The sequence below is a fragment of the Diaphorina citri genome, unplaced genomic scaffold, assembly GCF_000475195.1.
Source record: "Diaphorina citri unplaced genomic scaffold, Diaci psyllid genome assembly version 1.1 scaffold208, whole genome shotgun sequence".
Lineage (NCBI taxonomy): Eukaryota > Metazoa > Arthropoda > Insecta > Hemiptera > Psyllidae > Diaphorina > Diaphorina citri.
The window spans coordinates 114,896-128,828 of record NW_007377645.1 but is presented as its reverse complement, the minus strand read 5'-3'; the positions used below and the strand labels follow the sequence as shown (position 1 = coordinate 128,828).

General features: G+C 36.6%; 2 protein-coding genes across 2 annotated transcripts in view; one reads left to right on the top strand and one right to left on the bottom strand.

Annotated features, from left to right (window-relative positions):
* Positions 1–13,933, top strand: part of LOC103506004 (RGM domain family member B) — a 94,182-nt gene that overhangs the window by 25,999 nt on the left and 54,250 nt on the right. The window lies entirely within an intron of this gene.
* LOC103506000 (tubulin beta chain-like) lies at positions 12,181–13,836 on the bottom strand. The gene has a single exon (XM_008470380.2). The coding sequence runs from the start codon at positions 13,673–13,675 to the stop codon at positions 12,311–12,313; it is 1,365 nt and encodes a 454-aa protein (XP_008468602.1). The 5' UTR covers positions 13,676–13,836; the 3' UTR covers positions 12,181–12,310.

Below are 13,933 nucleotides of genomic sequence, written 5' to 3'. Positions count from 1 at the left end.
ACCCCTTGAGGATTAAGATTTTGATAATTACCTACCTATACGCTACGTAGATGCCCTACGTAATTCACCAGTGTAGGTATTTCAATATTTTCAGTTGTACAATCATAATGATGAGCCTTGATTCAATATACCTGATCGCCATTGTTGGCGATCAGGAATATCTACCAAATACCAAGCCACTAAAAACCAACTCCCTTACTCTTTGGATTACGAGGCGTCCATTAATAATTTATCTACACCACAAAAATTTCCTTTCGATCCAAAAAAGTAGCTCTCAAGGTGAACACATTTTTTACCTGTGTTCTTCAATGATGAACCAATTTCACCAATACAACATTAGTAATAAGTACTTAGATATCAGACTTTTTTCAGCTTCTGTGGTGTCATCTGTCAATTCCATCGATCACTTGAATTCAAATTCATGATGCTGTTGCATTATTGGCTCTACATAAGACAGGACTTGGGGTATCTAAGGGTTAACATTTAGCATAATTATTGAAAGCTACAGTGATATCACTACAAATGTAGGTGGTATCAACCAAGCAGAGCTTCATATTAATAATCTCGTTTTTGCCAATTTTGTATTTAGGTACATTATATTTTTTTTCCATCGCAATCCCTTCAGTTGAAAGATCGTATGAGGGCTGTGTATATTGTCTTGTTCAGAGTACTGACACATGTATAAATTATACGATATTTATGTATGGTATAAATCAAGGAGCTATGGAAGGGGGTGGTCAAATTGAGTTTAAATTGCGAGTCAAAAGAAAAACAAGAATGAAAGGGAAATGTAAAGGAAAGAAAATTCACTCAAGAAAAACAACAATGGCGATTGATTTTCTTTCATCTTGAATGACTAAGCCATCCATTATAAATGTGGAAAGAGGAAAACCTCCTGAACCCATGCTGAGAGGAAGGGATGAGGGTTGATTTGAAAAGGACTTTGGGTACCGTTCCCATTTCCACATTCAATGACAAGATATATGGATGTACCGAAGATAATGGATACAAAGTTGGAAAACCTATGGAGGGGGATGCAAAAGATACAAAGAGAACCCTTTAGGTTTGTGATTTTTCAGTTTGACATTTGATAGAGCGTTTGATAATGTTAATGTGTTGGACTTTGGTGGTTGAGATATTGGCATTTGAGGGAGATTTTCCCTCAATGTGTGCGTTGGTTTTTGATATCAAGAAGGATTTTCTATTTTTCTATCAATCTCTGTAGAGTCTTTTCTATAGAGAAGAGAATTTATTACCCACATGTTTATTAGTTCTTCTGATTTAGTGATATTAGTTTATTCTTTTTGAATTACTTGATCTTCAGATAGGATTAAACATTCCTCGTAGCTCGTAGGTGTCTCCTTTTGATTTCCTTACTGACGAGCTTTACTGCCTATTGTACCCAAATAGGTATCACTATACAAAGCTCTATTTAGGTCAAGTCCAAGTGCTGATTATTATCTTGAATAGACGTTTTAATTTAATGCTAGTTCATCACAAACTGTTTGCTTAATCAGAGCCGCCTCGCCTGGTTATTAGTGTGTGAATCTAGTCCAGACATCTTCCTGCCGTCAAAAGGCTCTGCCTCCTATCTCTGCTTTTGCCTTTGTTAAATTGTTGTGTGATATTATTGTTAAATTCAATTGAGGTTTCAGGCACATTCTATGGTCGATTTCTTTACAGGGACTTTATAGGTTACTTCTATTATGGATTTTTGTCTGTAGGGGTAAAGGGTAAAGATTGTAAAGCTCCGTTATACTACCCAACCCGAAGAGGTAGGGATGATTTACGAACTTTTTCTGACATTCTTATTTTCTGAAGTTCATTTTTTACCCTATTTGCTTTGTTTTAACGATCCTGTAAAATTTCACCCCACTTCTTAATAATATCTCCAGTATTTTTATTGCACACATTTTCCTTTGTCTTTTTACTATCCAAATTCTTTCATGGTTGACTCTACTAATTGCATCATTGTTATTTCGTTCTTGAAGCAAGAATTGTAATTGCTTTCCTTTCATATCTCATTTTTGTTTTATAATCAAATTACCTACTTAATTATAGGCGTACCTAACTTACATTTATTTTATGTTTCAATACTATTTTGAAGGATACCAACTTGCTTGAAACAAAAGTCATAAGGTGTTCATTTTCCTTTGTTTGTTTAAACTTTTAGTTGGAATATTTTTTGACCTTTGATCCAAACAGGTAGTTTATGCTATGTGTTCATTTTCCAAGTTGGTTTTGCTAAATGATTTCCTGTATTTTTTACAACTTAATTACATGATTACACTGTTGGGAATTACAAGCTTGATGATACCTATTATAGGTAGACTATAGGTAGTGGTACGAGTACAGTATAGGGATTTTTTTTTTTTTTTTTTTTTTTTTTTTTGTGTAAGGAAAAAAGTCTTTTTGGCTAGCAGAAGACTACATGGCTTTGATGATTGCGACTTGAAAGTTTAAAGATGTGTGGGAGAGAAAGCACAACTTTATAGTCACGTGTTTGTGTACGCTCAATGGTACAGTTATACTTGATCCAGTCTCTCTCTCTCTCTCTCTCTCTCTCTCATCCCTAACTTACATTTATTTTATGTTTCAATACTATTTTGAAGGATACCAACTTGCTTGAAACAAAAGTCATAAGGTGTTCATTTTCCTTAGTTTGTTTAAACTTTTAGCTGGAATATTTTTTGACCTTTGATCCAAACAGGTAGTTTATGCTACGTGTTCATTTTCCAAGTTTGTTTTGCTAAATGATTTCCTGTATTTTTTACAACTTAATTACATGATTACACTGTTGGGAATTACAAGCTTGATATCTATTCTATTATAGGTAGTGGTAGATCCCTTCAGTTGAAAGATCGTATGAGGGCTGTGTATATTGTCTTGTTCAGAGTACTGACACATGTATAAATTATACGATATTTATGTGTGGTATAAATCAAGGAGCTATGGAAGGGGGTGGTCAAATTGAGTTTAAATTGCGATTTTTCTTTTCTTGAGTTTTTCGCTCGATTAGATTTTCATTTCGAGGGGGGCCTTGAAGCGGCGATAAACAATAATGAGATGCTAAATATTGAACAGAATGATCTATGGGCAAGTGTCGGAATAATCCGGTTGGGAAATGAAGATGTGGGATTAAAATAAAAACTACCGAGTCATGTGTGTTTTCAAGAAAAAAGCCGACTGTGAAAATCTTTTATTTTCCGAATAGGCTTGAGATTTTAGAAACGTACCTACCTAGCAGAGCTACTTAGCTAGCCTTATTCGGGAAATAAAAAGAGGGCAATGGATATGAAAAGGGGATGCCTTTATAAAAAGTTCACAAAATGTGTAAGTTTTAGGTAACCTCACATAACAATGTTTACAACATACATAGTTTCACCTAATAGGAACCTACGTAATAACATCAATTTATTTAGATTTTCGAGAGTAATTTCTCCTATTATTGTAATCTATAATGCTTCGAGCACTTCATATTGTTACCCAGGGATATCTTACTTCCGCCTCCATTATTAACAATATCCTTATTATGATTATCAAGCCATGCAACATTCCCCATCTGAACTAGATCATGTGCCCTCACTGTTAACATAGGCGTCTTGCGTCACACAAATCTGACAAATAGGTGCATCACCAGAGACTTCCAATCTTTGGATACTTATTTCAAAAAAACTTTATCAAGTTTATTTCAAGAAACCATAGAACGAATTTATCAATGATGGACAAAACCTGCTGTTTGCTCTCATTTTTTTCTGTAGTATTAAACACGTATAAAATATTTCCCTACCTAGCCACCTACCAACTAGCCAATTTATCTAAACATCCAAACACCTATCAGTATCTCTACAAAGTATCTACGAGATAGCTAGATACCTATCTAGCCACAGTCATCATAGTTACATTACCCAGCTGGATATCTGGTAACTCTTTGGTGACAATCTTGAAAAATCACCATGCAAATGACCTTACTGACCATTTGACCAGGACAATTTCTCCTACAAGATCCCGACCATCAGGGGGACTACCAGGGCCTATCACTGTTTAACCGCGCCCGCCCTCGGTACTAATTACAACAGTGGGCTTCTTCCCTCAAAATTTAAGAAAGAAATGAGTTTTCATAGGGAATAGCTTTCTATTGACCCAAAAAAACACGACCCCGACCCAAAGACTATGCCGAGAAATGAATTCCTAAAGGGCATTTACCTAAAAATCGTTTAATTGCATTAATATTTTCAAGGATTTTTCACGGAAGAGTATAACAGGAAAAACCTCCGCGCCGCAAGCAAAAAATTAAACGGATGGACCTCCCTGTGGAAGGCCCTGGGGACCACCAAGATGGCCCGAGGTGAAATGTAACAAATCACATTAATCAGTATAGGTACCTGTTTTTTTTTTTTTTTTTTTTTTGTTTAAAGAAAAAAGTCTTTTTTTGCTACAAAAATATGGATTTTTGTCTGTAGGGGTAAAGGGTAAAGATTGTAAAGAAGTACATATAGCTCCGTTATACTACCCAAACCGAAGAGGTACAGAGGTAGGGATGATTTACGAACTTTTTTTGACATTCTTATTTTCTGAAGTTCATTTTTTACCCTATTTGCTTTGTTTTAACGATCCTGTAAAATTTCACCCCACTTCTTATTAATATCTTCAGTATTTTTATTGCTCTCATTTTCCTTTGTCTTTTTACTATCCAAATTCTTTCATGGTTGACTCTACTAATTGCATCATTGTTATTTCGTTCTTGAAGCAAGAATTGTAATTGCTTTCCTTTCATATCTCATTTTTGTTTTATACTTAATCAAATCACCTACTTAATTATAGGTAGATACTAGATACTCGTACCTACTTACATTTATTTTATGTTTCAATACTATTTTGAAGGATACCAACTTGCTTGAAACAAAAGTCATAAGGTGTTCATTTTCCTTAGTTTGTTTAAACTTTTAGCTGGAATATTTTTTGACCTTTGATCCAAACAGGTAGTTTATGCTACGTGTTCATTTTCCAAGTTTGTTTTGCTAAATGATTTCCTGTATTTTTTACAACTTAATTACATGATTACACTGTTGGGAATTACAAGCTTGATATCTATTCTATTATAGGTAGTGGTAGTTATCAGCCGTATGTCCATCTTTGTTAACAGAAGCCTCGTTAATTTCCTTTTATCCAATCACAACTTTTATCATCAGATCTGAAGCCATACAGAGATTACGGTATTGGTGATTTATTGGTCACGAAAATCAGATAACGCTGATTTTTAGAATGATCCTGATGAACTTTACTGGACGATTCTTATCGATAAAGTCTTCAACATTTGATCTTCCTCAATAGTTGAAGTTCACTAGATCTTAAGAGCTTCTTTTAGATAACTAGCATCAAGCTGATTGGATGATAAGAATTATGCGCTTTGATGTGCACCCTTTGAACTTTTTGCATACAGCGTGTTCCGTCACCCACACACTCACCTTTCTTATACAGGGTGGTCGGATTTTTTGTCACACCTGTGTATAAAGTTTTGACAGGAGCTATAGGTACCTACTGTTTTGAGAGATGATAAATAGGTAGGTAAATAGAAAGTAAAAATAGAGCTAAGTTCAGAGAGATCCCTACAATTTTAACTTTGGAAAAAACTAAATACCTAGGTCGTACATAATTTGATATTTTTTTGGTGGAGATGTCAAAACACCATAATCAAATTTAAGACTTAAAAGTAAGTCACATTACGTCTAAACTTCTGTGTAAACTCCAGATTTCATAAAACTTATATGACAAATAAGAAACTAATTTCATATTTTACATTTTCAACTAATTAATTTTAATATTTTTAATCCAAGATTCCTCTTGCTCACAACAAAAAATACCTTTTTCCCCCTTTTAGTCGCTTGAACACTACGAACAGTAAGTTCGCGCCGAAGAAAAATAGGTACCTACCTACATTGATTTATGAAATGAAAAAATTCAAAATTCCAAGATATCGAGTACACCCTGTACACACAGGATATTTCTCTTGTGTCAATATTTATCTCTTTCAATTAATATTTACTCTCCACAATAAATATTTAGTTCCCTCTTCATGCTCTATGCTCTCTATCTTGATGAACTTTATTCAATTCTTCTCTTTTATTCAAAGTCAGCCATTTGAATTGAGCTTCGACACAAAATACTATTTTTGTAATAATTTGTTCTACTGGAAGTTTGTAATGGAAGTCGCGCGACCCGGCAGCTAGGATCGGAACGTCACCTTTCTATGCTCTCTATCTTGATGAACTTTATTCAATTCTTCTCTTTTATTCAAAGTCAGCCATTTGAATTGAGCTTCGACACAAAAGACGTCACCTTTACATAACGACCAGGCAGCTCGGCAGCGCTGCCGGGTCGCGCTGCCCGGCAGCTAGGATCGGAACGCCACCTTTACACTATTGAAGCTGGAGAGAAAATTATTACTTAGAGATTTGAGATAGGCACAAATTATTTTTACTCTCTATTACCCTTACGTATAGGGAACCTATACGAGGTAATGAGAAAGTATTGCAATCGGTCCAAATTTTCAAAATCGGGAAATGGGTGGAAATATCCGTTTTGTTTATTGGTGGTGTAGTGGACTTCGGATCTGAAAGTTGGAGGTTGGTGGTTCGAGTCCAAGTCATAAAATTTATCTAGGTGTAATAATTGGGGAGCGATATTTGTGACAAGCACACATAACATTGCTTAACTTCAGTGGTGGTTGGGTGAGAAATTACAGCTACTGTCTTCCATAGTGCGAAGTTACTACTACACCTGTAGCCTGTAGGTTCTGTAGATTTGTAGATAATTATAATTAGGTATCAGACACTCTGCACTAGCCAGGCACCTCCTGCATAGAAACTAGACTAAATAGATAATAGACATCATTAATGGTAATAACACTAATAAAATACCTCTCCAATCTCTCTCTCTATAGTATGAAAACAATGAACTGGTTCGCTACCTAATCCATGCTACTGATGCCATGGTCAATTATCCAGGATCAATACAAATATGAGACCTAAACACCTAATGGATATAATAAACTATAGTATGGATATAATAAAAACAAACTATAGTAATTTAATGCCGAGACATAATGTCAGTTATTTTCAAATTAAGATAAATACATAGGGGGCGGGATTCCGAGACCCTTGAATCTAAGAAGCCTCTAGAAGTCTGATTTTTTTTTTTAGCTAATCTTCTTGGTCTTTGGTACCCTTATATTATTTTCTTAGAGAGAGAGAGAGAGAGAGAGAGAGAGAGAGAGAGAGAGAGAAAGAGAAGATGGCTGAGATGGATGTTGTGACTTATTGGTCGGAATTTGCTGAATCCTCCGTTTGACCATATAATGACATGTAATGCACGTATGGTATATGGAAGAAATAGATAGGCACTTTTTAAGCAAAATATGTACATATTAGATATGGATCGAATTCAATAATTTGAATAATTTCTTTTCTCTCATCTCAGAAAATACCAGCTCGTCTTAGGATATTATTTCAGGTATTTTCCTCTTTTTGCTTCACATCGCGAATGCAATTTTCATTTTCCACATTCCACCGAACAATTCATTTCCACGTTTTCAGTCATCCGTGAAGAAAAACACCTTTCAATTTGTACATTTCATGTTCGATATTTTTCCAACAAAACCTGTCCAGATGTTAGAGATGAGAATCCAGTTCCACTCTGTCTACAATAGTCTAGGTACATAGCCCTATACTTGTTAATATTCTCCATGCTATCACGAATTACAGGAATAGTGTGGAAACTGGAAAATAATGAAACTGCTCCTGAATCGGACGCAGGGGCCGTACACAATCCGAGCCATGGGGAAGCTTCCATAATGTAGGGCCCGTTCTAAACCATTGGATAACCAATATGGCGCATTCACAACCATCGAAGGTTTCAATGTCCAAAGGGGAACTAGTCCGGTTTCGAAAGTCTATCGAAAGGAAAATACACCTATTTTTTTTTTTTTTTTTTTTTTATTCCCGGGGGACTAGCCGGGTTTCAAAAGTTTTTCGAAAGGAAAAAACACCCCTTTTTTTTTTTTTTTTTTTTTTTTTACAAAAAAAATACTTACAGAACAGTTTTAGCTGAACAAACTGAATTAGGTATTTTAGTTCCCTTTTGGGGGGGACTGCTCCTTCCGGGCCTCTTGAGGGACTTGAACTCGGGGCAAAGAGCCTGTGGAATGCCCTGATAGAACGAAGTGACGGGAAAACTCTCCGATCGCATTATTTGGAACTTTGGAACATATAGGAAAAACACAATATTTCTTTGTTATTTTCTGAGATTTTTCTCTCCATTATCGTCATTATTTTTACATTCCACGTCTGTGGCACAGAGAACTTCGTGGAGCAGAGCTGTCTGTTGTGAACAGCAACGTTCCAGACCGGAGCGAATCAATTCTCCGTAAGAGCGTAAAGAATTCATATTTTTTTTATGGATAATCATGAATTTCATGAAAGTATCCAAGAGAACACCATATCACGGAGTTTTGAAGATATCCTGACAGGCCAGTAAGGACATGGTGTTTTACAGCCTACCTTATAGGTAGGTATATCGATGTAATAATGGTTGGTAAGTACCCAGGTAAATATAGGTACATATCTCATAAAGTTTCGCTAACCTAAGTTGTAATATAAGTATGAACCTTATGGTGTTTAGCAATGTTCATAACCAATGATAGTTCATGACTCCCCAGTTCATGACTCCCCAGTTAACCCAGCATTACTGAAACTTTTAGTTAGTCTATGTCAACTTTGCCAGGAATTATCGGGACTTGTGTTCAAGAAATGGTGAATACTTCTCACTGAGGCTCATTCTAAGAGCAAGTTTTTCATAAGTTCAGAAAATTTGAAAGAAGGTTAGTATTATCATAATTCTGAATTGTTACCAGACACTTTTATACGGTCAGGTACTTCAGTGAATTTCAGAGTATCAGGAAATAGATTGATATAGGTACCTATGTATATGCATTCACGGACACTTTTTACTTTCAGCGAAATTCAATACAATAGGAAGTAGATTTGTATATAGTGCACGAGTATACGTATGCAAAATTGGAATCTTGCAATCTCTATGTCAACATAAATGACATAAACCTGACAGGGGTTACACAGATGATTTGCTTATACGAAATGTGTGCTTCTAAACTCATTGCATCAGCGGTAAGTGCATCATACGAAAGTAATTGGAGACTTGGAGAGTCCGTTTAGAACGAGCGAAAACACCTAACAATCACACAATAATGAATCTATTTTCCTGGCTCATCAGATAAACCATTTTCACACACATTTGGGAGTGGTGGACTCCCTCTCAGTCCCTATAATATACGTCAGGAAAATTAGTCTCATAAGCTGAAAAGATTTGTAGAACCAGAGATGAGAGTAAAAATGGTGGATGTTCCAAATTTTCAAGGAGGAATGAGGGAAAGAGAACTAATTTAATTCGTGGATGACGTTGTGAAAATAATACCAAAGTTTCTAGTTCAGAATGAGAGAAAGGAGGGTGATGTTGATATTTTCTGTTAGTGGATGTGCCAAAAATACAAAACTTTCATATCACACAGGATAAAAGAAAGAGGGTGGTTAGGAATATTAGTATTATTAGTGGATGTGTTAAAATCACCGAAATTTCCAATATAGTGGGAAAGAAAGAGTATGAATGACACTGCATGATGCGGCGGAAAGGTAAAAGATAACATTTTTCTGTCAAGTATGTAAAAAATAGTAAAGGAGTAAAAGGAGCAATTAAAATTGTTATTATAGCAATGGGTGCAAAATGTTTACCATTGTAAACATCCTGCCATTATTGTATACAGACAATCTAGGCTGGTAGAACAGTGAAAATATAGGTAGGTACTATTTATCCATAAGACTTGTACCTGCCAGTAGGTAGGTAGGTAGGTACTCAGATGGTTGCTCATGTTCTTCTTTTAATAACTAGGTAGGTAATATGTCCGAGAAGATATAGGGAGGTAGGTATGTGTGTCCGAGTAGGAAGGTGCAGCGGAATCAATTAGTGTTGTTTTAGGTACCTACCTCAATAATAACATTATTAGCCAAAGTCATTTAGCTGTTCGCTACCTACCTATGAACATACATTTATGAGCTGATCCGTTGATACGAGTACTTCTTGTTGGGAATACTTGGTAGTATTTCATCAGGAAAAAAAGACTATACATAGTTTTATTGACAAGCTGATCTTCAAGAGCTGGGGATCCATTTAACTACGGTTATGCCACTGGCTTGACAGTTGGCATCTCCACCAATAAGAAACAATAATTTCATTATTGTGAATGTTTCGGAAAGTCTGAAACGTTGAAAGGCTCTCGCGCTTGCTCTGTGCAAGCTAAATTTTGCTTTGAAAACCACACGCGAAATCTCTATAGTTGTAACAACAAATATATAGGAACATTTCCTGGTTTATCGATAACTTCACTGTCTCCACCACTAATATCTGACGTCACAACTGGTTTTTCTTCACATCATTAGCAGAACTGGGCAACTCGAACTTGGGATATTGTTTTGACTAATTTTAGACCCACCTTCATCCGCCATATTTCTTTTGATATCGATCTCTCGATTTTTCATTCTGGCTTGTAGATCGATTTTACTGATCGTAGCCAACTCCGTGTTGGAATATTTCCTAGCAGCTCCTGAGGCAGAGGGCTCAGGAAGGGCGAGGAGAGGGGGATTTCTTGTATCTCCAATACATACAATAGGCGTAACAATGCTTTCAGCAAGTTACATTAAGAATGCAATCAGATAAAAGTGTTGGAAGTTGAGGCTGTTATGAATAACTATTGTGTGTTAAATGCGGACCTGAATAGCTTTAAGTGCAAAACTTGAACTTGGGCTTCTCTGTACTTGGTTACTTACAGGGTGTCATGATAACTTGTTTCTGACGAATAATATTGCTTTTAACTCGGTAGCGAACACAGGGCGAACAATAAAGTTTCGATCCATACGAGGCATTTATTTGTTAATTTGAGCATATAAATCCACAGGTACCTACCTAATATCAATAAAAATAGGTAACTGAATAGAAGGTTATAATATTCTAACTAACTACTCGTATATTGTTATGATAGTAAGCCTGCTATGTGCCTCAGACATCAACCCTCTATCCATGTACTTAGAATACGATGCCTATTGCTTATTAAAATTCAAACTCCTCAATGATGATCTTCAATGGGAGAGAATTGAATTGTAAATTCACCTTACCAATCTAGCCTACTTTACGATCATGCATGGAGATTTCGTAACAAAAGAAAATTGTCGTCATTCAAAGCACAGGAAACTGTGCTAATAAAAATTGAAAATTCTAACAATGTAGAAAATACTTTGGGGACAAAGAAGTAGAAGAGAGAAAGGAGACTATTGGGAGGTACTTTTTGTTCAGGATCACAAATAGCCTCCTAAATGCCTAGAAATTCCGTTCGTCCATTGTAGACGACAAGGCACCTACAGGTAAAATTAGATCTTTGTTTGGGGAAAAAATCCTTTCTACTTTTCATTTGTTCTTTACAATATTCTCTAGAATGACAAATTCAATTTTTTTTCCTGTTCATTCAAAGATACAATTATTGCTTAGAAATATTTTTTTCTAAAGAATTCAGGAATTATTTCAAGAGTCCTGGTATTTCGGTCGACAATTCCTTTGAAATTGGTATGCTCGCTCCGCACCGTTTAATTGGGTTAGGGTCAACACAAGGGTAGTATTGTTTGAAAGATCCCCGAAGTCCTTTTTGTGCGCCATACTGTCTAATTCATTCGAAAACCTCGCTTCAGGTACCAAACCAAGATAATCCTGTGAGCAGCGGCTCTTGACTAGTGTATCCTGAGATTCCTGAGGTAGTTCCAAGGTCTACACTTGAACTCTATTGACGATTGGGTGATAGGGACGATGAGACGTCGAAAATCATTCAATCTATGCGATTTTCCGTTTCTTAGAGCAAAGAAGTCACCCAAGAAACATACCTACTTTACATTTGCAATTTTATTGTAAGGACTGAGATCTCATATCAAAAATAGAACCCATGCCGCCTCTTTTCTACTGTTCAAAGCATCATCTATCGTGTTGCGGAACGACAAGTTAAGAGAAATCTATTGGTAGGAGGCTAGAAGAGAGTAAGCAATACCAAGGTAGAATAAACAACAAAAATCATTTATGAATCTGTTACTGATTTATTAGATTTTCATTATTTCCATTACAATTGTTTTTCCTTGTGTGTAGATTACTAATGTTAGAATTTGGATGTGGTACTATTTGGTTAGTGATTGGCAGTGGCATTTCAAGAGTCTCGTCTACCTCCCTCCTCAGCAATGGTTTGTTCATCATCTGACTCCTCTGTATCATATACCACATCGTCAATAGTTGCCTCTTGATATTGCTGATACTCGCTGATGACATCAGTAACATTGGAACCAGACTCACTGAATTCCATTTCATCCATACCCTCCCCTGTGTACCAATGTAAGAAAGCTTTCCTACGGAACATGGATGTGAATTGTTCAGAGATACGTTTGAAAAGACCTTGGATGGCAGTTGTGTTTCCAATGAAGGTACCAGACATTTTCAGTCCCTTTGGTGGAATATCACAGACAGCAGTTTTCACATTGTTCGGAATCCATTCAACATAGTAGTCTGCGTTCTTCTGAGCATTCACCATCTGCTCATCCACTTCCTTCATAGACATCTGACCTCGGAAGATGGCGGCTACAGTCAGGTATTTGCCATGTCTTGGATCACACGCTACCATCATGTTCTTAGCGTCAAACATTTGTTGTGTTAACTCGGGTACTGTCAGAGATCTGTACTGAATGCTATTGCGTGAGGTCAGAGGTGCAAACCCTGGCATGAAGAAGTGTAATCTTGGGAAAGGTACCATGTTCACCGCTAGTTTCCTCAGATCAGCGTTCAGCTGTCCCGGGAACCTTAGACAAGTTGTCACTCCAGACATAGTGGCGGAGACGAGATGGTTCAAGTCACTATAAGTCGGTGTGGGGAGTTTCAGAGTGCGGTGACAAATATCATACAGTGCCTCATTGTCAATGCAGTACGTCTCATCTGTATGCTCTATCAGCTGATGTACAGATAAGATCGCGTTGTAAGGTTCTACCACAGTGTCTGATACCTTGGGAGATGGAACAACACTGAATGTATTCATGATCCTGTCAGGATATTCATCTCGTATCTTAGAGATAAGGAGTGTACCCATGCCACTACCGGTACCTCCTCCAATGGAGTGGGTCAGCTGGAATCCCTGCAGACAGTCACAATTCTCTGATTCACGACGTACCACATCCATAATAACATCCACTAGCTCAGCACCCTCTGTGTAGTGACCCTTCGCCCAGTTGTTACCGGCACCAGACTGGCCGTACACAAAATTGTCTGGACGGAATATTTTGCCGTAATGTCCGGACTTGATAGCATCCATAGTGCCGGGTTCTAAATCTACAAGTACAGCTCTGGGGACATGATGCCCTGCAGCTGCCTGGTTGTAATACACTTGTATACGCTCTAGCTGCAGGTCAGAATCCCCATTGTAAGTGCCATTCGTGGTGATACCATGCTCTTCAGAAATAACCTCCCAGAATTTGGAACCAATTTGATTGCCACATTGCCCAACTTGCAAATGAACGATTTCACGCATATTGCTGTACTTTAATTTTGATTTAAAACTTTAAATTTAAAACCTATTTACTTCCAGAATTTTAAAATTTCAAGAATTTAAAATTTACATTCAATTTCGAATTTTTAGAGATCTAGAATACGACAATTTAAAATGAATGCTCACTCAAAAGTGACATTGGTTGAAATTGAATTTGATCCAATAATTCTCATTATTGGCTGAATATTATGCTGTTTAAATCAAGCCAGTGCATGGTAAACCTTGGTAGCTTGGTACTCT

Bases quoted from the DNA above. Each gene is read 5' to 3' on its own strand.
- LOC103506000 (XM_008470380.2), bottom strand. From the start codon at position 13,675: ATGCGTGAAATCGTTCATTTGCAAGTTGGGCAATGTGGCAATCAAATT.